We start from the raw sequence: 24,921 nt of genomic DNA, 5'->3' as shown, positions 1-24,921 counted from the left end.
AAACTAACATAACTCACTTTGACTACATTCTTCATAGGTCTCTAAGTAACCATACACCAAGGTAGTACTGGCCTAAAAGATTTAAAATTTAAGTGAGAAGACTTCTATTTCCAAGGAGTCAAAGGTCATATACACAGATTCATGTCTTCAATATTTCATTTGTTAATCTTACCAAGCAACAAAATGAAAATAAGATCAAATCAGATTAACATGGAGTTTTACCAGGAACAGTTAGATAGAATTATTTGGGAAGATGGGCTAATTTTTTTACTGCCCTGGGGATAAACAATCTTGTAGAATTTCATTGTTGTTTAAAACAATGATCTTTGATGGGTAAGAGATTTTAAAAGATTTTTCTTTTTCTTCAATAGAATGGATGTTTTCCCCTACTATAAATGGTTTCTACTTAGAGGATATGTTTGTTTATTTGTTTGTTCTAACAAAATTATTTTTCTTAAGCCTATAGTCTCATATTAATGGAATGCTAGAGAATGGCTGTATACCTCTAATTTCCCATTTTGCTAACTATGCAAAATTTTGTTTGCATTTCTGACATTCTACAATTAGATTATGCTATCATTACTTTCCAAACCATAGCTGTCTTCAATCTAAAGAATCACAAGGAATCTTCTTTCTCTGAATTATCATATAATCCACCACAATTATCAAAAGCAAGTTCTATCAGTTAGTAGGAATAAAAATTCTTTGAAAATATTAATGAGTTATTCTGCCTTTGATCAGCACCTCAATTTTAATATGGCCATTCAATTTAATTTAATAATCACTTTAGTACTGAAATTTAAATGCTAAAATTGATCAATGTGCTAATTTTAATCCATAATCGTTTAATAAAATCTGTTATTAGGGGGCTGGGGATGTGGCTCAAGTGGTAGCGTGCTCGCCTGGCATGTGCAAGGCGCTGGGTTTGATCCTCAGCAACCACATAAAAATAGAATAAAGATGCTGTGTCCACCGAAAACTAAAAATAAATAAATAAATATTAAAAAATTCTCTCTCTCTCTAAAAAAAATCTGTTATTAGCTATCATCAACAGCATTTTATTGTTTTATGGGATTGAAAAATTGTTTCATTAACTTCAGAGTTTGATAATGGATGACTGGTTTGAAAAATATCAAACATTAATTTTAATACCATAGTATTTGTTCTTGCAGTACAAAAATTATAAATTTTGTAATAGCCAACTTTGGAATTGGTTTTCCTGCCAAAATTCTTGCTTGTGGAAATCAATGTATATCTTTTGCTCCTACAAGCAAAAGAAGAAATGATTGACTTCAAAATCAGTTGCCTATAACTGACAGCTGTACAAAGGACAATCTGGGTAGTGGTCAGTAAAGAAAGTACAGTCTTTTCTAAATGCCAATGGTTCCCAACATCTCCTTTTCTTCTGTGTGGAATGAAGTCTGAGAGCACTGACTGGTGGGTCATTCGATTCACAAGGGCCTGGAAAGTTTTCAAGAATAACAGAGGTCATGTAATTGCCAAAAGAGCATTAGTCACTCAATCATAATGGATAATTAAATGACCTACATGATTCCTGAAATAGCTGCTCTATATTTGGTCTATTACTTGCGTCCCTCAAGATAAGCTACTCGTCTGGTCTGCCTTGACCTGCAAAGTTCAACCTGCGCCTGAAAACTAGCTTCATGCTGCTATTGCTTTGTAACCCCCACCCCCACCCCAGTAGTCATGCCCCAGACTATGCTTTCAAGAGGACACACATAAAAAATCAATCTTGTATCCTTTCCCCTATTGTGCTCTCTGGAATACAAATCACATGACTAAAGCCAAGAAAAAAAATTAGTAAATTCCTAGTTAGATCTTTGTGAGACAGAAGAAAGAAACCAAGATCTATAGGAAAGGAAAAGTCACAATAATTTTTTAAAAGTTTTGTTCAAAGAATTTTACATTTGATTATAAATCTAGTCAGGGTTCTGTGTTTTCGTTTTTTGTGGGCACCAAGTCATTAAAACTTCAATTGCCTGGACTGCATTTTTGATAGTGAGGGCTATCCTGGTCTAGTTCTTCAGTCCATATACAAAGCAAACTGCCTCTCAACAAGCTGAAATATACATGGCACCAACTGTTTATATAATAGCAATAGGAAAAGGAACAAGACTTTGACTTCAAATTTTCATTTCTTTGAATAGTTTAGTTCAACAGTCTCACTACATTATTTGATTAGATAATACAACCAAATAACAGCCAGCTGCATGAAGTAACTAAAATGTACTAAAGAATTTGCTACTTTAAGGGGAAAAGGTTTTTCGCCTATGGCCCTAGAGGTAACTGCTCATCCAGCAAACACTACAGAAAGAGGCAAGAGACAAGCAACCCAACACAGCCTACAATAATGGCAAGGGACAGGGATGTGAGGGACAAAGGAGTTCACATTTAGAATACCTTGGAGGTTAGTAGATTTTTCCGGTTCCATAGGAAATTATGTAGCTTGAGGCTACCAACTACTTTGATCTCTTACTAGTACATGAATGGCTTATTAAACCTAGAACATATCTGTTTTAGTTAACTTCTGGGCAGGGAGGGGTTAGAGGGGGAGAAGAGAACAAAATGTACTTAAATGCTGAATTTTTTCTCCAGGCTGAATGCCTTTCATCCAATAAGACATTCAAAGCAGTGACCCAGCAAATGGACTGAAAAAGCAATCTTCCGTCCCAGTGCCACATTATCATTCCTATTCAGTATTCTCCATGAGATATCTCAATCAGCTGTGTGTAAGTGACAACGCAGCCCATTGCTGGGTTAATTAAACATTTGACTTTAACACCCTCCCCGTCATTAAGCAAATAAAAACAGATAATTCAAACTGCACTTCATCCTCAGGGTACACAACACACATGTCAAAATTAAGAGAGTCCAAGGCCTCTGGGGAATTCTGCTGGGGCTATAATCAGTTTAAATCTTATCTGGTTTATCAATTATTCTATTGATTAAACCAAAGCGATTATATACAACTCCTCTGCCACATGGGATTGATGTCAGCAGAGCAAGAAAATAACTCCAGGAGGTTCCAAACTGATTTAAAAAGGGACCAACAGACAGACCAATAATAGTCGATTATTACATGCCAGTGATCCATATACTGAAGAGTTGATTCTTAGTTTCAGGCGGGTGAAGTGAACTGTTTCCAATCACTATGTCCTTCCGCTATACCTTACAGTTGGCTTGAGTAAATTTATGTCATGGAAGATCAACATATTTCTACTGATTTAAACAGAAGCTAGCATGCTCAGTAGTTGAGACATATTTTATAGATACTGACTCTTAGCTCTAACAGAGAGAAATTCAAACAGGGAAAACTAAAATCTTTTTCTTTTCTTACCTATATGCATGTGACCAGTAACACACAGGTATAAAAGGAATATACTTGAGGGCAAATTCTCCTAAAAAATAAAGCTTCGTCCGGCCACTCCAGTTCTAAACCACCATACTTCTGAAAAACAGAACCTAAGAAATCACAAAAACCTTACCACAAATACAGAGTCAAGACTTCTTTTATTAATTCCAAGGGCAAACATCTTCAAAGCTATTAATAATGCTGAAAATATAGAGCTGTATCTTCAAATGAAATGTTGATATTGAAACTGTAAAATATCGAGTTTCTACCAGAAAATTTTAACCACAATTTAGATACCCTCCTGCCCAATTCATCGTGAAATATCCTTCAAGTGTCTAAAACCCTTATCACCTCAAGGCCATGCCCTTCTATATATGAGAAAAACACTAATAAAACCTACTAAGAAAAGTGGGGCGGGGGAGCTTGAGACTTCTCCACATCTGAAATCTGTGTACTCCTAGCCATGTTCTTCAGAAAGGAAATTTGTTCACTGCTATGTTGTGCATTCAACCATAATTTAACTTATCTTCTTCAGATTTTTTTGTTTTCAGGCAGACTAAGTAAGAAACCTACATTAGCATGCTGTATTATACACTCACCACTAGAAATACTGAGGGTGCTATTTGTAATTGTATTCTTTTTAAGAGGTTTGTTCTCTGCAGCTGTTTTCTGCTTGCAGTGTATTTTGTGTAATCAGCACATCATCATAAATACATTGGCTGTTCCCCTGAGGGTAGCTGTCAGTGTTTAATTTACAGAACAACCTGGCCAATGTGAATTTTAACACTACAGCACTATGGCAAGGAGTTACCACACTCTGAGAAAAACAGGTTTCTATGAATTTTTATATCAAGAGCTAGTCCCAGGACAATTTAGATTCTAGAAATAGACTGTTTAAAGAAGTATTTTATACCTTGTATGCAATAGACTCTTTCCCACTGACAGCCTTAGAAGAAGCCCCGAACCACAAGTAGGCACTACTTGGGGAGACAAGGATTGAAAAAAATCTATGATCTACCAATAGGAGGCATTGTAACAAATGTTACTCACCCTTCTTTAATCTACATGTAGAGGTATCAGAATCATCACTGCTCCTTTGGAAGTGTAAAGGTAGAAAGGAAAACCATTTAAGAAACAGAGTACTCTAAAATATGTGTAGCAGTCTTTTCAGTTGAGATGAGCTGTAAGTGACATGAACACAAGTATATACTACTTTCCTAGGGCTGCTATTAAACCACATCTCTAGGGAATTAAATCAATAGTAATTAATAATAGTATTTCCCCCAAAATCATATGCATAGTGACTAATACAAAAGTTTTCCAAAAATGGCTAATAAATAACTAAAAGCTACTTGAGAATAGTATCTGAATCTTAATTTATGCCCAATACTTTGTAGTACCTGATACACAGAAGGTACTCTGTACATGACTGAATAGAGGTGTAGTTAGTTTTCAAAAGCCATGTTATTTGCAAAGCTTCAGATCTATGTGATGTCAAAACATTTTCTAACTCAGTAATATGTCCTTAAGGCTGATATAAAAAGTGCATAATTTTAATAAAAACTATTTGTACAAGAGACCTAAAAAGCTTAATCTTACAATAAAAAATAAATTCAGCCAAAATATTGGCATATTCAAATAGTAAAGATCACAAAAAATTACAACTTCTATACTTTACACCTGTTTCTTTCATGTAATAAAATTGAGAGAGATCATTTTAAATGCTCAGCCAGGCAACCAACAGCACTTTTCTATTATTGAATGATAGTGTATGCATTCTATAAATCAAGTATTTTATACACACACACACACACACACACATATATACATATACATACATATATATATATGTATGTATGTATTTTTCTGTTAAGGCTATTTTGCAAGTTAAAATGCCTAAAATTAAAATGAAAGAAAATATAGTTCATGTGATTTGTCCTCAGTGTATTTGCTTTTAGTAAGTTATATAGAATTATATGTTCATATGTTTTTAAAAATCAATAAATTGTAACTAACACTCAAAATAGAACTATTTATGCTTCAGCTATACCATTCCTTGGTATTTATTCAAAAGAATTAAAGCCAGCATACTTTAGAGATATATGTGCACCCAAGTTTATCACAACACAATTCACAATAGCCAAGTTACAGAATCAACCTAGGTATCCATCAATTGATGAATTAATAAAAGAAGTTTTATTCAGCCACAAAGAAGAACAAAATTGTGTCATTTGTAGGAAAATGGATAGAACTAGAAAGCATCCATGTCAAGTGGAATAAGCCAGACTCATAAAGACAGTATTGTATGTTTTCTCTCATATATAAAAGCCAGTGGAAAAAGGAGAAAAACAAAACAAAACAAAAAAGGGGATGTCATGAAAGCAGAAAGGAGACCAACAAGGTGGAGGAGAAAGCAGAGAGGGAGGAGAGGCAGGTAAGGAGAGTTACTGAGGAGTAAAATTAATCAAATAATGTTATAGGCGGGTACCAATACAATACAATGAAATCTGCCATTCTGCATAATTAATATGCACCAATAAAGAAATTGTGATTAAGAGATTCTTTTTGTTTTAAAAAAAAAGGGAACAAACTTACCTAGTTTATTTTGGAGGCTTTCAAACTTGTGCAAATTTGTGGTAAAATTAAAGTTCCAACTATTAAGTAGAACAGAGATAGAACTCACTCTGATACTGTTATCATTAAATTTTTTTTCTGTAACAATTTTTCATCTTATGTAAGCAAAATTAAATACACAACAAAATCTCATAATGCTTTTAAAATTGACTGACCTCAATTTCTGTCAACCAAAAAGAGGGTCTATTTAAGAATTCATTCTTTGTATAATGCTAAGACATTTCAAAAATGCAATTGCTTTTTACATTTATGTTACATTAAAGGCACAATGAGAAAGAATATGACCCATTATTAATTTTAATTTTTTAGCTAATAAAGATTAGAAATTTTTAATTTGGTTTAATATATGCAACTTAGTACTTAATATTTCATTAAAAACTTTATGCTTAATAAAACATATCATTTTTCATGAAGAAGTTCATCACAATCTTTCCTTTTCAATTTAAAAATCACAAAAATGTACCCTAGGACCATTTGAGCTACTGTGGACGGGGTTAGACTGAGGTCATACTAGATCAGATGACTGCATTCTCCTCCCTAGAGACCATGTAGTAGTTCCATAGGCTGCCATTAGATAGCAGCACAGTACACACCATCAGTCATGTCTCTCACAATCTTTCCTGTTAAGGTTGGAATTATCTGTTTTACACACACACACACACACACACACACATTCATTCTCTCTCTCTCTCTCTCTCTCTCTCTCTCTCTCTCTCTCTCTCTCTAATTCAATTAGTGCAGTCAGCAACTCCAGAAAAGAGTAATTCAATTAGTGCATTGTGGAGCTCTACAATACCTCTAAGCAGATGTTCACCATCTTCAGGAACTGGAGCTAGGTTTAAAATACATATACCACTCAGATATTCTACTACATCATGTCATTTGTCAAAGTGCTTACCTATGCCTTTTTTGGCAAAAAAAAAAATCAGGAAACAAACACAGGCTATGTTTCTAGAATTTTTCTATCACCCAAATCAAAGACGTATATGCAGTATTAAATTATATTATTCATGGACTGGGGTTGTGGCCCAGAGGTAGAACACTTGCCTAGCATGCATGAGGCACTGGGTTCAATCCTCAGCACCACCTAAAAATAAAATAAAGATATTGTGTCCACCTATAACTAAAAAATAAATATTTTTTAAAAAACTTACATTATCCAAATGATGTTCCAAATAAAATGCATCTATCTACACTGTGTTCTATATTATCATATAATTTTTACACACTAGCATATTGCACTTTCTTTTTTGGGGGGGGAGGGGCACAGTCGTAGGGATGGAAAATCAGGGCCTCATGTAATGTTCCACCACTGAGCTACAGCCCCAGCCCTTACTGTATACTTTTTGTGGCACTATTCCTACTTATGCATGCCACACTATAATAAGGACAATGTCAAGGTGGGATACACGTACAAGGACAGACACTCAGAATGATATCAACCAAAAAAGAAAGTTACAAAAATAGCATGAATGATTCTTGATATTTTCCAAAGAAACACTAACAGAACCAGAAACACCTAACCTGTAATAAGATATAAGTAACATGATACATAAATATAATTGTCTCTCCATGTCCACAGAAGATTGGTTATGAAACAAACCCCCTCCCCCTCCAGCAGATATAAAAATCTTCAGATGGTCAAGTATCTTGTATTAAATGGCATAGCATTTGTATGACAATGGAAATCAAATTTATTCTTCCAGGATTCACACTGGTTTGTCAACACTAAGACAAGCACCTAAATAAAAGAAAGCCTCCCATATACTTTAAACCATCTCTAGATTACTTATAATACGTAATTCACTCCATTTTTGTATGATGCATCAAAATGCATTCTGCTGTCTTGTGTAATTTAGTATAATTTTATAGTTACTAACATTCCATTTATAGTAATATATTTAATATTGCTCAATATTAAATAATTGTTTATGGAATAAAAACAAGAAAAAAAAGAAGCCTGTGCATGTTCAGTACACATGTAACCATCAGAGGCTTAAACTACATTTCAAATTTGTAACTGTATCCCCAAAAGGGGAACCCAAGGATAAGGAAGGCCAACTGTACATGAAAAAGAGAACAATCACTCTATATTGCTACAAAAGGTAGAGTTAGAACTAGTGGGTGAATAAAGTTTAGTTCCTTCTTGAGGGACAAATTTCCAATAGAACCAACAAAGAATAAAATGAAATGCCTGAAGAAGTTCAGCTCTCTAGTAATGTTGGTGATCAAGTACAGACGGGATGACCTCCACTAACACTTTATAAAGGATTCCTGTATTATGAAATTTATGTTACTAGATTATTCTGTGATGTCCTTTCCAAAGCTGAGATTCTATGGTTCTATGAATACATTGATTTTTTGCTCATGAGACAAAGCTGGAGTTTAAGTAATAAAGCGAATCACTATAATGGAGGCCTGCCTCACAGTCTCTGGGCTTTTATATAGTTGTACCTCTATAATAACATACCAGGGGAAGAAGAAATCTTGTAGTTTTACAGTAGTAGATTTAGGAGATTCCATAAATTGCATATTTGTTTCATTCCTTAGATAGATAATTCTTACAAGACTGAAAAGAGTGGCTTGTTTTCATTTATCCTGTAGAAATCAGTCAATGAAAAATCAATTTCTAGAAGAATGAGTTTTGAAAACTCCTCCACACAGACAACACAGTAGGTTCTCAGAGTTTATCTGCAAATACGCATCAATATTTTCACTTTAAAACTATAGAGCAATACTTAAAAACAACAGCAACTAATTTTTAATATCCTTCCTTTTGGTCTTACTTTCTTTGTTTTTAAAAATTTTTTTTTTAGTTGTAGATGAACACAAATATCTTTATTTATTTTATTTTTATGTGGTGCTGAGGATCCAACTCAGTGCCTCACATGTGGGAGGCAGGCGTTCTACCACTGAGCCCCAGCCCCAGCCCTTGGTCTTATTTTCTAAGCGCTCAATTTTTAAGGTCATAATTCTGGATACAAAGGAGCAGTATTTACAAATACTATCTATCTCTTCTCTTTCCAACATAACCTCAAAGGAAGATTTAAGAAATGTCAAGAATGACTGAACCATTTTTTCAGTGCACTTCACTATGTATTCATGACAGACAATAATTCTTGCCTTTCTCATTTGAAGGAGAGGGCTAAACTACATAATTGTCCTTTAAAACCACCAATAAAAAAAAAAAAAAACATACCTTGGACACAAATATTTTTCCATACTTTGGAAGAATTACAAAAGGTCACTCAGTAGAGTAGAGGAAAGTAAATTGGGAGGGAAAAAGAAAAGGGAAGTAATGGAGACTTAAATAGATCAAATTATATTCCATGCTTTTGTGTCAAAATGAAGCCAGGTGTGATGGTACACACCTGTAATCCCAGCAGCTCAGGAGGATGAGGGAGGATTGTTAGTTCAGAGCCAGCAGCAACTTAGTGAGGTCCTAAAGCTACTCAAGGAGACCAAGTCTCTAAATTAAAGAATAAAAAAAGGTTGGGGATGGGGGATGTGGCTCACTGGTTAAGCACCACTGGGTTCAATCTCTGGTACACACACACACACACACACACACACAAAAAGAAATCCTAATGTTATGTTCAGCTAAAAAGAACTCCCCCCCACACACAAAAAAAAATTGACTTGTAAATTCTATTCTACCCAAATGAAGACAAAGGGACTATATCTATCAGTAGTGTTGGGTTCATTGGGGGGAAAAAAAATTATTGTTTTGAGATATATTGCAACTTAAACAATAGAAACCTCATTCTATTACTAGAAAATATGTTCTAAAGAAATAAGTGGTGGCTTTTACAACACGGATTTTCTGTGCATGAATCATTAAGTTGGACTGATACAAGCATAATGATTCTTCCATATTACCTATTCATGAACCTTACTATAAATACAAAATGTGCTGGGCACAGTGGTGCACACCTGTAATCCTGAGACAGAAGCATTGCAAGTTCAAAGCCTGCCTCGGCAATTTAGCAAGAATTTCAGCAACTTAGCAAGACCTGTATCAAATTTAAAAATAATAAAAAAGAACCAGGGATGTAGCTCAGTGATAAAGTGCCCCTGGGCTCACCCCAATACCAAAACTAAATAATACAAAATTTGCACATTTTTTAAATGTTACTATTTTAGTCTTTCATAATTTGACCACTTGTCAAAGACACTGGATAATTAGACCAATAAATAAAATAGCTGGGTTAAATTACCAACAATACTGCATATAGTAGGCTATCAGTTTAACAAATCAGGTCATTGCATCTCCCATCTTTACCCACTACAGCTTTCATAACTTCCTGCCCCCACAAAAACAGAATTGGGATCTTAAGGGGATTCTCTCTTCAATAGGGTATTCCATAAACCTCAATATTAAAGTAGTAACCCAACTTTAATCTCCTTTGCCACACCTCACAGCCTGCATTTATGTTCCAGTGTTAAGTTTATTTGGCTCTATTGGCTCCACTCCTCTTTAACATTGTCTCTTTTTCATGCATTTAAGGCAACTACTCCCAACCATATCAATGAAAGCAGACAAATGGGGGAGAAAGGAATGAACTGCAAACACCTCAAACAAGAAAGGTTGCTTAAAAAACCAAGTGTCACATTCTGACAGTTCAATATTTCATAGCCTATACAAGGAATGTGCAACGACACTGCAACTTTAAATCTTTTCCTCTATGTCAGTCTCTCTTTCTCTCATTGTAATGCCAAAGGGAACAGCAATCAGAGTGGAGATGTTCAACGTGATAGAGGTCAGGACACCATCGGATCAACGTACCAGAAACACGACCTTGTTTATTTTTTTTTCCACAGTATTATTGTTTACAGGGTGCTTTGCTCGTGTACCTTGTGGTTCTTAGCTAAAAGATGAAATTACAGCCCAGGATGAAGCGCTCAGGCACACATCCAATTTGTGTTTCCATCTCAGAAAACAAAAAGCTTCTAAGGCCCTCAGGCTGCCATTCAAACTTGGAGGCTGACATTTTTAACAGCATGAACCAGAGACTGGCAGAGAGAATGATCTAATGCATTTCTGACTTGTCAATCAAAGATCTCACCTCTGCTGTCTTGTAAACAGTTGGGGGCCATCTAACTACATTCATAAACCTAGGGAGAGCTTACTGCCAGCTGGGGTGCTGGAGCCTCATGCTCTGGCTTCTATTCACCAAAATCATGATTCAGTTTTATAATCTCACTGTAAATAGTCCATAGGCACATTTCCAGTACTGCTGGAACAGAACCAGAGTAGGGAATACAAAAGAGATTTTGGTCAAATTCTGTGTTATTTTCAAGCTGTTGGAATCCTGTACCCATTTTGTCCTCATTTGCCAATTCCCCTCAAAAGACTGTACAATGCTGAAGTTGAAGTGCTTAAAAAACAAACAAACAAACAATAAATAAATAAATAAATAAATGACCTGCCAATTTAAAAATCTAGGGGAAATATACTATACTAACATTATATTAGATATTTCCCTTATCCCTTATGGTTTATTACTAGTGAAGAAATTGGTACTCTCCAAAACAATAGTTCATGTACAAACTACAATGACCAACAGCAACTCTAACACACACACACACACACACACACACACACACACACACACACACACGGGGTTCCCCCCCACCTTCTGGTACTGGGATTTAAACTAAACCCAGGAGCACTTAACCACTGAATCACATCCCTGGCCCTTTTTACTTTTTATTTTGAGGCAGCATCTCACACTAAGTTGCTCAGGACCTCTTTGAGTTGTGGAGGCTGGCTTTGAACTTGCAATCCTCCTACCTCAACCTTTGGAGCCATTGGAGTTACAGGTGTGTGCTGCTGCACCAGGCAGTAATTATATTTAATAAAGCTAATCATATGCTTACTCAAATATAAAAACTTGTAGTGTTTATACACAAAAGCTTTATATTTACTAGTTTAAACTAATGTGTGTGTGGAGGGCATATGTCACGAAAAAGTGTGATTACTTATCCCTCTACTCTTTCTCTTCTGTTTATGGCTATCCAGTCTAACACACCAAAAAATTAGATCCAGTCAGGCTAAGACTTGAACTTGCTCATGGATCATGTATGCAAATGAATACTTCATGATAATTTTACAAGGCATGGAATTCCAACTTAATTCATACCAAGTCACAGATACTAGATTTGCAACAAAGGTCTAGAGGATTTGAATGGACACCTGAGAACTTTAAAAGTCAGATGAGAGACAACTCAGCAGGAGAAGGTAGACTGCAAAGTCTCATTTCATCATGATGTACTCAGGCCCAAATAACAATTTCAAAATATAATAGACTTGATCTCCAGATGACTAGGTAAGAGAATATAGAAAAGATCAAAACTACTCAACATGATTCTCAAGAAAAACAAAACTCACGTGTATCAGCTCCCAATAGTGAAATACTACAATTTCTTTTTTAGTTTGTGTAATTTTTGTTTTTAAAATTTTTTTGTTATTTTTAGATATATATGATGGTAGAAGATATTTTGATATATCATACATACGTGGAGTATAACTTCCCATTTTTGTGGTTGTACATGATGTGGAGTTATACTAGTTGCAGAAATACTACAATTTCATAGAGGTTTCTGTAGCTTAAAAAAAAAAGTCAAGAAATTGGTCTTTGTTTTAATTAAACCATACTTAAATAACCTGACTTAAATGACAAGGGCCAGTCACAGTAGAACATGCCTATAATACCAGCTATTTGGAAGGCTGAAGCAGGAGTATTCTGAGTTTGAGGCCAGTCTGGTGGACAACTTAGAACTTAGAAAAATTAAAACACAAATAAAAAGAACTGGAGAATGTCGATCAAGGATAGAGAGCTCCTGGGTTCAATCTCTAGTACCACAAAAATAAACAAATAAGAAGGGAGTTTTCTAAATACTGTCCATCTACCAAGATTCTACATATTGGCAGTCCACATAAAATACCAAAGTCTAGAAATCAACGTAAGGAAGGATAGCAAAACATAAAACACTACCACATAAAGCAAAATAAGAGTGAAAGAAGGTTCAAATGGTTGTGGCAGTCATACAACCACTAATAATGATTCTTGAATAGCACAAAAAGAACTTCTATAGTACCATAGCCTCTGCTCAGTCAATACAAAGATGGCAATAACAAGAAATCTTGGAATATAAAGAAAGTAATATGTACCTCTCCAGAAGATACAGGTGAGTCTTAACTGCCCACAGCAAGAATCTGTCTTATAAGATAAGGCATCCACAGAGACTCCCATCATCCTCTTAAAGTTCTCATCAATTCTATTCTTCTGGTTTGTGCTGCTTGAACTGGGGCAACTTCAGGCCCCCTGGGGTACCTGCACTCTCCCTTCTGCTATTAAAGGTTGTGTTGAAGTTAGGGCAATTAGGGAAAGTCCAACATGATTCAACATAAACAAATAAGCAATAAACCCCTTTGTGAAGATTTTTAACTATTCAGATCTAATCAAGAAGAACAAAAAAATTAAGGAAATCTGATTGCCTCACAATGATTTGATTTACTCTAAACATTAGATAATATCATGTCTGTAGGTGAACATTAACTTTTTCACAGGCACATCAAAATACTCAATAATAAAGGAAATATTATTATTTAAATAATTAGAGTATTTAAATAATCAACAAGCATCTGGAAAGACAAGTCAATGCAAGATGTCATCTCTATAATACAGACTCTTATCAGGATAAGATAAAAAAATGTAGTGGAAATGTAGATTTAAAATGTAGGTTCTACTTTTCTCACTGAATAATGGATTTCAATGTTAGATAAAATGTTTTAAAATCAAAAATTACAATTTATTTTTAAGGCATAATCTTCAATAATATATTTCTAACACTTTGTATGTGTGCTTTAATTTTGTGCCTAACGAAGGCTAGAGGGTCACTTTCTGTGTACTCGGTGATTCCTATCTTTTCTGTAGACTGTTCCTTATTACTATTAGCATTTTAGTTTTCCCAGTGTCTGTTCTTTTATAGAGCAAGGGTAAGATGCAATAAAATAGTCAAATAATTACACAAACATGCACTGCTATAAAGATAAAGATGTAACATCACTGAAACTGAACTGTTAGCTGGCTGTGGCAAAATTTAATAATTTGAAATGTGCACATTTATCAACAAGAGTCAGAATTTGATATACAGAATCCATTTCAGATCCCAGCGGCTCAGGAGGCTGAGACAGAAGGATCATGAGTTCAAAGTCAGCCTCAGCAATAGTGAGGTGCTAAGCAACTCAGTGAAACTCTAAATAAAATACAAAATAGGGCTGGGGATGTGGCTCAGTGGTTGAGTGCTCCTGAGATCAATCCCTGGTACCCACCCCCACCCCAGCCCCCACCAAAAAAGAATCCAATTCAGAGGGACCATCTTGGCTTACATAAAAGCCAACTGTATATAATTTGAAGGCTGCCCACAAATTAGCCTGGTTTTCTCTTTTCTGTGAAAATGTGTGGTCTTTGGAATGATTGTTTGATTATCATGGTTTCTTTCTGAATCCAGAACTTTTATGTGTACATGCAGGTACCAATAGCAACTCAATGCTTTCTTTATTTCCATCCCTTATGGTCTTCATGGGATTTTTCTAAATTATCTAAATCTATTCATTCATTAATTTAGTGAAAGTTATAAAGTACTGTCCTTGATAATGGGAATATGAAATGAATACAATAACCTGCCCTCAAAGAACTCATAATCTAATGGGGGACAGAGATGAATATACAAAACTAGTGTATCAAAGATAGAACAGTATCTACTGCATAGTCTGGGTACAGGTGCTCTGATCAGTTTAAGGGAGAAAGGATAATCGGGAGACTTGTTTTATCTCAATTTGAGGTGGATCAGGAAGTACCAGGAAGACAAAATGGAAACAGGGAAGGAGTAAGGGAGGATAGGTGTTTGGGGTAGGGTTTTTCATATAGGGAGAACAGGATATGCAAAGACAAAGAGGCAAGAAATTTGGGTCAAATGCTGTGTTATTTTCAAGTGATTGGAATTCTCTCTCCATTTTGCACTGCACCATGGGGAACCACAAATTTTAAACTTTTGAAGAATTACATGAGAGGAAGGAATAATAGGATATAAACCAGATTCAAACTTTTACATTCTAAAAGCATTTGAGTGGGCTTGGTAGTATACTCAACTAGCATGCACAAGGCCCTAGGTTCAATCCCAGCACCATAATAGTAATAATAATAATAATAATAACAACAACAACAAAGTAAAAAAAGCATGTGAGCAACTTGCTCACAAGATAAAAAAGCAGTCAAAATCAGTGTAATAGTCAATAAGTAATTTACATCCATGATAAATGAGTTGTATAACAGGGAAACAAACTTTCCTTACAAAACAAGCAGAAATATTTTTTGTCACATTCTGTAAACCTCGATGAGAGAGTTTCAACTGAGATAAACATAGGTCAAATGTTAACACGGGCACAAAAAAGAACTGAGTCTTTTATTGTATAGAAATTGTGCTGTACTGAAATTATTCACATGCAATGGGTGGGTATCAGTTAGATTGATAAGCACTTTTGTTATAGAATAGTTTTCATTATACGATTTAAATGTTAGTTTGTATTCAATGTGATAATCTTTAGTCCCCTAAAATCTCAACCATAAAATTGTCATATATGTAAGTATATATGTATTGTGTGTATACATATATATAGATGTATAGAAATATAAAACATTGCTTAATTTTCCTAGTATTGGTCCATTTTAACATTTCACTTTGTAGACAGCAAGATTTAGTAGATTTCTAAGCTTCCTTAGGTAATAAAGCACAATATCTTTCCTGAATTCAGCCCCCAACAATTTCAACCAACAAGGGACCCTAACTAATTTAAAAATACCATAGATTCACTTAGCTCAAGATTTCCCTAAAATTACTAGCTATACTTGACGCCTAAAATATTCTAAGATCATATTTACCAGCATTTTTATCACATTTTATCACATTTACCAGCAAAATTTTATTTCTCCTCCTTTTCAATGACTAAAGAAAGATAAAGGATTTTAATTACTTAGCTATTTTAAAGTACTTTCTCTCTATTGCTCATTTAATATTATAAATTATAAGATCACCACTTGCTGAGGACAAGCAAATACATCCTCTGTTAATCAACAGACATTCTGTTAATCACCCATATATTCTCCAGAATAAACCAAAGGAATGATAATATGTTCCAAGTAAATATTCCTCATAAAATCAATTTAAATAATAATAATTTTTAGCATCTTCTTAGTTCCTAGTTTAAAATGTGTGGTTTGAAATATCAATGATTAAACCATCTCAACATGTAGTTTCAACCTGAGTTACTAAGGATAATCAAAAAATTCAGCAATGACTCCATGTTAATTCTCTACTGCCATCTAAGAATCCTGACTTCTTAAAATGCTTCAAACTTATTAAAAGAATGCAACAATTCCTTAAGCATATTTGACAATATTAGCAAAAATTAGCATTCCTACATGAACAACCACTTTGAAGAAATATTTCTCTTTTAAAGTCAAAAATATACTTGCTTGGGCTCAGGACATAGCTCAGTTGGTAGAGTACCTGCCTCGCATGCACAAGGCCCTGGGTTCAATCCCCAGCACCACAGTAAAATTGCTTTATGGCCAGCAATTCCACACTTAGGTGTTTACCCAAGAGAAATATAAACATGTGGCAAAAAAGGAAAAAAAAAAAAAAACTTCTACAAAATTGTTTATAGATTCAAAACAGGCAAAAAAAAATTGGAAACAATCCAAATGACTATCAATAAATGAATGAATAAACAACTTGTGGTATACTAATACAATTAAATATACTCAGCAATGGAAAAGAATAAACTAATACATACACCATGAATAAATCTCAAAAACATCATACTGATCAAAAGAAAACAGACACAAAAAAATATATGTTATATGACTGCATTTACATGAAGTCCAAAACCATGCAAAACTAATTTTTGTGGCAAACCAGAACAGTCATTGCATATAGGGGATGAGTAGTGACTGGAAGGAGTTATATTAAGGATACTTTCTAAATATTCTGTATTTTTTAAGTTAGATTACCCAAATGTATTCAGTTTGTCAAAACTCACTCAGAATACACTTAAGATCTGTGTATTTCATTGTAAGTTTTACTTAAAACAAACAACAACAAAAACTGAATTAAAAAATAAAATCTAAACCAGAAAGATACACACTTACAAAGACTACCATAATTCCAGCAGTGGAAGTGCTAGATTCAAGTCCTGTTTCTGCTAATTAGTCAGAAAGCAATCAAGCACCAGTGTATGCTGAATGTGACATAAAACAAATTAGAATGAAACTAGTACATAAGCCAATTTCTTCCATTTTGGCTACATAAATTATAATAATGACCTTGTTGAAGATAAGCAAAGAAAAAATATTCATAGCACTATTATCATCAAAAATTGAACCAAAGGTGGGTTTCCTTAAAAACCAGAATTGTGCAGTACATGATGAAAAAAAATATTTAAAAACATACTATTTTATGTAGAGGTGAAAAATAGTTTTTGCTGAGAGACTCCAAACCTACCTCTTCTATACATTTTTCTAACAACATAAAATTAATTAATCTGACAGCTATTGTTTTTTTAAATATATTTTTAGTTACTGATGGACATAATAACTTTATTTATTTTCTTTTTTTTTCTTCAATGTGGTGCTGAGGATCAAACTCAATGCCTCACAACTGCTAGGCAAGCACTCTACCACTGAGCCACAACCCCAGCCACCAGTGATTGTTTTAAGGACTTAATATAATCACTTATTTAATCCTAATATCACCCCTATAAGATAAATACTATTATCTTAAGAAAACTGAGGTTCAGACAGGTCAAGTACTTGCACAAACGTTGTACCTAGAAAATCAAAGAATGAGACTTAAGACCCAGGCAATTCAGCATCGGGGTTCATGCTCTTAATCACTATACCATGCACTGACCACAGAGGGCTTCTACTCTAAGATATTTCACAAGCATCTCTTTTCTGTATATAATATACAATTTCACTCTTCAATACAATTCAGGACCTATACACCAAATTTATTCCTGAATTTTCCAGCAAAACCTCTAAGCCTACCTTTTATGAGGAATAATTAGAGAAAAATAAGTATACGTTAAATGTTGATTAATACCAGATTTAGAAAAAAACCTATCGTGATGATGCATTTACTCACAATTATTTCCTACTGAGTTTAAATTCAAGATTGCTTTAGGCCAAAATAAAAAATTTGAATTTTTCTGGATATCTTGATATTCATGTCAAAAGACTTAAACTTGTATGATTTTTAATTACACATGATTATCTTTACCACTTATTGAATATAGTTCAAATCATCAGTATTTATTGAGCCCTAACTATTAAAGAACACTCTATTGGATACTGTAGAGGTCAACAGCTAGAAGAAATCGCTTCTGCTTACACATTTCTCAAATTGAGCTAGGACATACTAACTACCTAAGGCTTATTAAATTTCTATGTCCAAATTTAAGAGTGAGATGAGGCATGTAGGCAACATGTAGTAGTATCTCAATGTTATTTTTAATTTGCATTTCCATGACTAAAAATATTGTGCATCTTTTCATGTGCTTATTTGCTATTTGTCTATGTTCTCTGGTGTTCTATCTATTCAAATTTTTTGCTTACTGTTTTACTGGGTAGTTTATCTTATTATGTAGGAGGACTGCATTAGATAATCAGAATACAAGTCTTCTGCAGTGGCACACACCTATAATCCCAGCGGCTAGGAAGGCTGAGACAGGAGGATCATGAGTTCAAAGGCAGCCTTAGCAAAGGTGAGGCACTAGGCAACTCAATGAGACCCTGTCTCTAAATAAAATACAAAACAGGGCTGAGGATGTGTGGCTCAGATATCGAGTGCCCCTGAGTTCAACCCCTAGTACCAAAAAAAAAAAAGAATACAAGTCTTCTATCAGCTATACAATTTACAAATATTCTCTTCCAGTTTGTTTTTTTGTTTGTTTTGGTACTGGGGACTGAATTCCAGGGGTGCTCTACCATTGAGTTATATCCCTAGCCTTTTTATTTTGAGACAGGATCTTGCTAAGGTGCTGAAGGTCTTGCTAAATTGCTGAGGCTGGCCTCGAACTTGTGATCCTCCTTTCATCAGCCTCCTGAATTGCTGGGATTACAGGTATAGGCCACCATGCTCCACTTATATGTTCATTTTTTTTTTTTTTAAAGAGAGAGTGAGAGAGGGAGAGAGAGAAAGAGAGAGAGAGAATTTTAATATCTATTTTTTAGTTATCGGCGGACACAACATCTTTGTTTGTATGTGGTGCTGAGAATCGAACCCGGGCCACATGCATGCCAGGCGAGCACGCTACTGCTTGAGCCACATACCCAGCCCTACATGTTAATTTTTAAAACTGTATCTTTTGAGGTGAAAAAGTTTTAAACAGTGATTAAATACAATTTGTCAGTACTTCGATTATGGTTCATAGATTGGTGTGTGTGTCTGTGTGTGTGTGTGTATGTGTGTTTTGTGTGTGTGCGCACTCACCTACTTATCTAAAAAATCTTTGCCTAACCCAAAGACACAAATAATTTCTTCTCCTAAATTTTCTATTAATTTTATCATTTTTTAAAAAGTAACTTCTTTTAGGCAAGCACTCTACCACTAAGCCACAACCCCAGTCCTAGTTTTTATAATTTTGGTTCATATTTAGGCCCATTATCCATTTCAAGTTAATTTTTGTATATGGTACAATTTAGCAGTCAAGGTTCATTATTTTGCATATGGATATCCAACTTTTTCAGGATGATTTTTGAAAAAACTAAGACCAATGGATTTTAATACAATAACAGAAGTAGTTCAGTGATATGGGTTCAGATCCCACATTGCAACTAATCTTTAATAAATTATAATTGCCTGAAAAGTATATTAAAGTATTTCTACCTTTTTAAACTGTTGTTTGTGAGAGGCCAGCTACTCTTTATATATTATTTCAGACAAAACATGCAAGACTGAAGGTAGAAGCAGAAGAGAGAATCTACTTGTGTTTTATTATCCAAACATTCGATTTGTGAAAATGTAATACAATGCTAGTCTTAATTTTCTGAAAATAGTTGTTTCACAAAAATGTTCTTTATATTAATTTTGTATAGGTTTATTATATTTTAAAATGAATGATTATATAACACTGAAATTTCTTAGCTCTGATTTCAAATATAATAAATATCAACTGATACAATGTATATAAACAATAGCACTTTGAGGTCCTCAATAATTTTCTTAAGAGTGCAAAGGGGTCCATAAGTGGCAACACACACCTGTAATCCCAGTGACTCAGGAGACTGAGGCAGGAAGATATAAGATCACAAGTTCAAGCCAGTCTCAGCAAGCTTGTTGAGCATGTGTGAGGTCCTAGGTTCAACTCCCAGTACCACAAAACAAAAACAGAAAACAAACAACAACAACAACAAAACCTGATTTAAAACAAAACTAAACTAAACTAATGTTGTGTATTACTATGAAATGCAAAACACAAATTTAAAAAACCTAAGGTAGACCGATAACGCTCCTGCCAAGGAAAACCATCATTCCCAGTACCTAAATCCATAAGCAATGAGCACCAAGCCCTTTTTCACAACTTCTGTCGTCGTCTTCTATATTTCCTTGTACATTATGGAACTGGCCTACTGACTTCTAAGAAAGGCTGGGGGAAACTATAATCTTGTCAATCCATGCAAACACAACTGGACTGTCTCAAGGTGAATAATGTACCCAAGGGTCTGAAAGGCCTTTTCACTTGAAACTAGGAACATTAATCAAGATATAAATAAAACATAGTATGTATGTATATGTATGTGTATATACACACACACAAATACACACACACGTATTAACCAAAAGATACTCTACATACGATATTGCATATTTTTTAGTAATCATAAAAATATAAGGTGTTTAGACAAATGATTATAATTAATTAATTAATTACATTAACTGGCTTTATGTAGGTTCAGAGCAAACATTACATGCTAAATTGCTATATATTCAGATTACTTTAAAATTTACTAGTACACTTCTTCTATATCTAAAAACCTACAGTCAATTGTACTATGCCATTTTGATAAATCAAACGTGATAGTGATAAGAATGTCTTAATACTGCATCAGTCTAGATCTACATTAAAAGTGAATCATTAAAGAAATATTGAGTGATGTCAAATACAGATACCATGAAGGAAAAAAGGTGAATATAAGTAAAGCATGGGAAAGAACGACAGACATACTAGTGAACTAGAAACACACACATACTAATGCCCGCAAATAACCCACAGAGACAGAGAAAGTACCTGGAAAGCTGTGAGTGCGCCAGTCCCTGGGTTATACAGGCATCGCAGCGAAGGCATGCTGTCCGCCAGGCTGGAGCAGCCCAGCCACAGAGACCTGGGCATAGAGCACTGCAGAGAGAGGACAACTATGAGATGGGACAGTATGAAACAGGATGGCACAGATTACAGGAATTTTCAAGGCTAGGCTGAAAGCAATAATCCAGTTGCAGCTGGCCTTTATGATAGAAACACTTTCAAGAAACGTACTACTTACAGATTCTAACCCCAGAGAAAAACTCAAAAGGGGCACTACTAGCCAAAAAGCAAGGGGAACAAAGAAGTTATAGGTTAAAAATACACACACACACACACACACACACACACACACACACACCAGTAAGTTTTTGTCCCTATTCTTCTATTTATTTATCTAAAGGAAAACTACTACTTCTTAATCCAACTGATCAATTTTTTTCTTTATACATCTCATCTCCCATAAATTCACAAGGTGAAATATTGTGCAGACTAAGCAGAAAGAATACCTCCTAAGAATATCATATTAGGAAATTAGAAAATTAAATACCACAGGAAAGTTAAGAGTGTTTCTAGAAGAAAAAGAAAATATTATATCCCTACGACTTTGATAACAACTAATTCTGCAGAGTTTGCATAAGTTTTATGTTATCTTGTTACTCTGTTATTCATTAACCAAAACACATAGTTACCATAGCAGCTGTCTCTTCAGCTTTCCAGATGGATTAAAGGGGGATGAGGCAAGAAACAACCCAAACAGAAGGGATAACAACAACAAAGAAAGAGAGGAGACTAAGACAGAGAGACAAGAATGTTCTTGGTCTTAAAACCATCCAAACAAAAAGTTTATATGTAAAATACATGTGTATTCAGTAGCAAACAAAGGTAGAAATTACAATTTCTAGTAATCCTAAAGAAACAATATTAATATTATTGCAGTATTACTGAGTTTTATAAGACACTATATCTTGTGGAACAGTTTTTATATTTTTCAAGTTTCTCTAAAAGTATTCCAGGCTAAAGTTCTGTCCATCCGCTTGAATGCTATATAGTCTAATAAAAACTAAAATACTAAATAGCTAAACACACCCAATGTATATATGTTTTCGAATATAGCAATATACACATAACATTAGACTTTAGAAATTTTGAAATAGTTATTATCATGATGGCCTTTTATCTTCTGTAACCCCTCTAGTAGGAATGAATATATGAAGCAAAATACAACATTCATGGTTCACACAGACTATAATTAATATATGGATAATAGACTGAAAAGGACTTCAGAAGATATTCTAATCTAGACCTCTGCCCTCAGATGATTATCCTCATTTTACAATTAAGGCAATCAATGCACAAGAGAAAATAAGTATTTATCCATGTTCATGAATTTAAAAAGTAGAGAACAAGGGACCTACTGCTTTCTAGTGCAGAACTCTTCTTCCTGTCTTGTTCATTCGTAAATCATAAAGTAGACACCTCAGACTTCGAAAGAAAGGTATCAGACAGAGAGGAAAAGAAAAAAAGGTATCTGCTAAAGTCATCACTGGATTAGAAAACTAAACAAAAAACAATGAAATCACCTTCAACTGTTATAGCAATGAATATTGTTCACCATTTCCAATGTTCCTTCATCTCAAACTATAATCCATTTTTAAAACATAGCTAAAGAGATAGTTGTCTTCATTTTATCATGTTACTCTCATCAGTAAATTGTAATGGGGGTTGGGGTTGTGGCTCAGTGATGGAGTACTTGCCTAGCACATGTGAGGCACTGGGTTTGAGCCTTAGCACCACATAAAAATAAATAAATAAAGGTATTGTGTCCATCTACAACATTTAAAGAAACTAAAAATAATAAATTGTAATGGTTCCCTATATTTACTATATGAAATTCTAAAGTACACTATCCATCTGACCTTTCCCCACTGCCTACATCAACTCTCCTTCCCCGTCCTTCCTGATACTCTAGCTAGTTAACTACCATGAAATCTGGTCAAATGCTCATCTCAGCCCTAATACCTTTAAACTTGTAATTTCCTTCTCCCTCTTACCCTGACAATCCATATTTGTCTCCTTAGAACAGCTTATAATAATTTCAGTATCAGTCAGTAGTAGTTCTTAGTAAGAGATTGTTATATTGGAAGGAGAAGGCAGTAGGGTGAAAGGAATACAGGAAAAAGGATTTAAAAAGCTTCTATACCCTTGAGAATTACTGTTCCACTCATATTACTGCTCTAGACTAGAAGTATCAAGAATGTTTTGCCTGACGTTAAAATTTTCTTGAGAGTAATATTTTGATCATTTAGTCAACAAGTAGTTACTGAATGCCCTTCCTTGTGGTTAAGTACTGTAGGCATCAGAAACAGAACAATGTGGATAAAACAATACCCACAAAAATTCCTGTCTTCAAGGAATTTACATTCTTATAACATTCTCTCAATTTTAAATTCATCCATATTAAAAATCCATAATATAAAACTCACTGTTATGAGTTATTACTAGTTGTTATGCTATTACTAAGGAGATACATGGTATATTATTAATCAGCTAGTTAAAGTTCTGCATATGATGGGTAGAAAAAAGTCTCACACTTGTTCTGAAGGAGTGACTGAATCTGAGAAACACAGTAGAGGTAGAAGACATAGGAGGAAATAAAAAGGGTTTAGGAAACTACAGAAGAAGAAAATAGAATAAGCTGTGGAAGACAGTTTGTCACTTCTCCCCCTTCCTTTCAGAGGAGGTCCATGGCTCAACTTTAGCCAAACTGAAACCACCTGCATGACATATAGCACAGTCAGATTTAGAGGCCAACCTAAAGCCCTTCATCCATAGATTTGAGGCTCTTTTTATTAAAATGTGTATACTTTTTTGCAATTGTGAGTGTTCCTTTTTAAGTTTTTAAGGTATTCCTCGTATGAATGATTTGTCTCCTCCACTTTCAAGAATCTGTGTTAATTTTGCTGTATGTATTTGATGAGTTATTACCTCAGTTTCCTTACTCTTACTCATTCTAATGCTCTTCCTCATTCATTCACCCCATCCTCCATCAAAATTCCCCTAACAATTAAGAATTTGAAAGAGTTCACTCGATCCCCTTAAACTAAAACTCTAAAATAAAATTATGATCAGTAATGAGCCACATATACCCAGAGAAGCCACTAGCTACACTGGTGTTATTTCCAAAATAGCATTAACTTGCAAACACCACACAGAGGATATATTCCCAATTATTACAAGACAATTTTGGTATAGGTATGAAAACTGCACTTGAATATAGTCAGATCTGTACACTGCTGTTAAGCTTTTATATATTATAGCTCAATTTAAAAACTAATTTTCAAATTGGTTTGTATTGTAACAATTAATCTTACCCATACTGGTAAATGCCACTTAAGATCTTTAAGGAAAAACATATAATTACAAAATAAATGGAGTAGAATGTAACTTTTACTCCTTTCCCTTATCTTCAAATTTAGGAGGGAGCACAGTCTAAATGAAGAGGGTAACAACAACAAAAAAAATCAGTTTATAATAAAGGTGGAAA

At 34.4% G+C, this 24,921-nt stretch overlaps 1 protein-coding gene across 7 annotated transcripts in view; it reads right to left on the bottom strand.

Annotated features, from left to right (window-relative positions):
• The window catches only part of Btrc (beta-transducin repeat containing E3 ubiquitin protein ligase), a 188,432-nt gene that overhangs the window by 97,789 nt on the left and 65,722 nt on the right, over window positions 1-24,921 (bottom strand). For 4 of the 7 annotated variants that reach the window (XM_076834110.1, XM_076834113.1, XM_076834111.1 and 1 more), the window contains one exon: window positions 21,363-21,470. The exons of the other annotated variants lie outside the window; for them this stretch is intronic. In XM_076834110.1, coding sequence (XP_076690225.1) covers window positions 21,363-21,470 — 108 coding nt within the window. The remainder of the gene's footprint in view (window positions 1-21,362; window positions 21,471-24,921) is intronic. 7 annotated transcript variants of the gene reach the window in all.

This window comes from Callospermophilus lateralis, chromosome 15 (assembly GCF_048772815.1).
Source record: "Callospermophilus lateralis isolate mCalLat2 chromosome 15, mCalLat2.hap1, whole genome shotgun sequence".
Classification (NCBI taxonomy): domain Eukaryota; kingdom Metazoa; phylum Chordata; class Mammalia; order Rodentia; family Sciuridae; genus Callospermophilus; species Callospermophilus lateralis.
The sequence above is the reverse complement of the archived record's forward strand: the minus strand, read 5'-3'. Positions and strand labels throughout refer to the sequence as shown.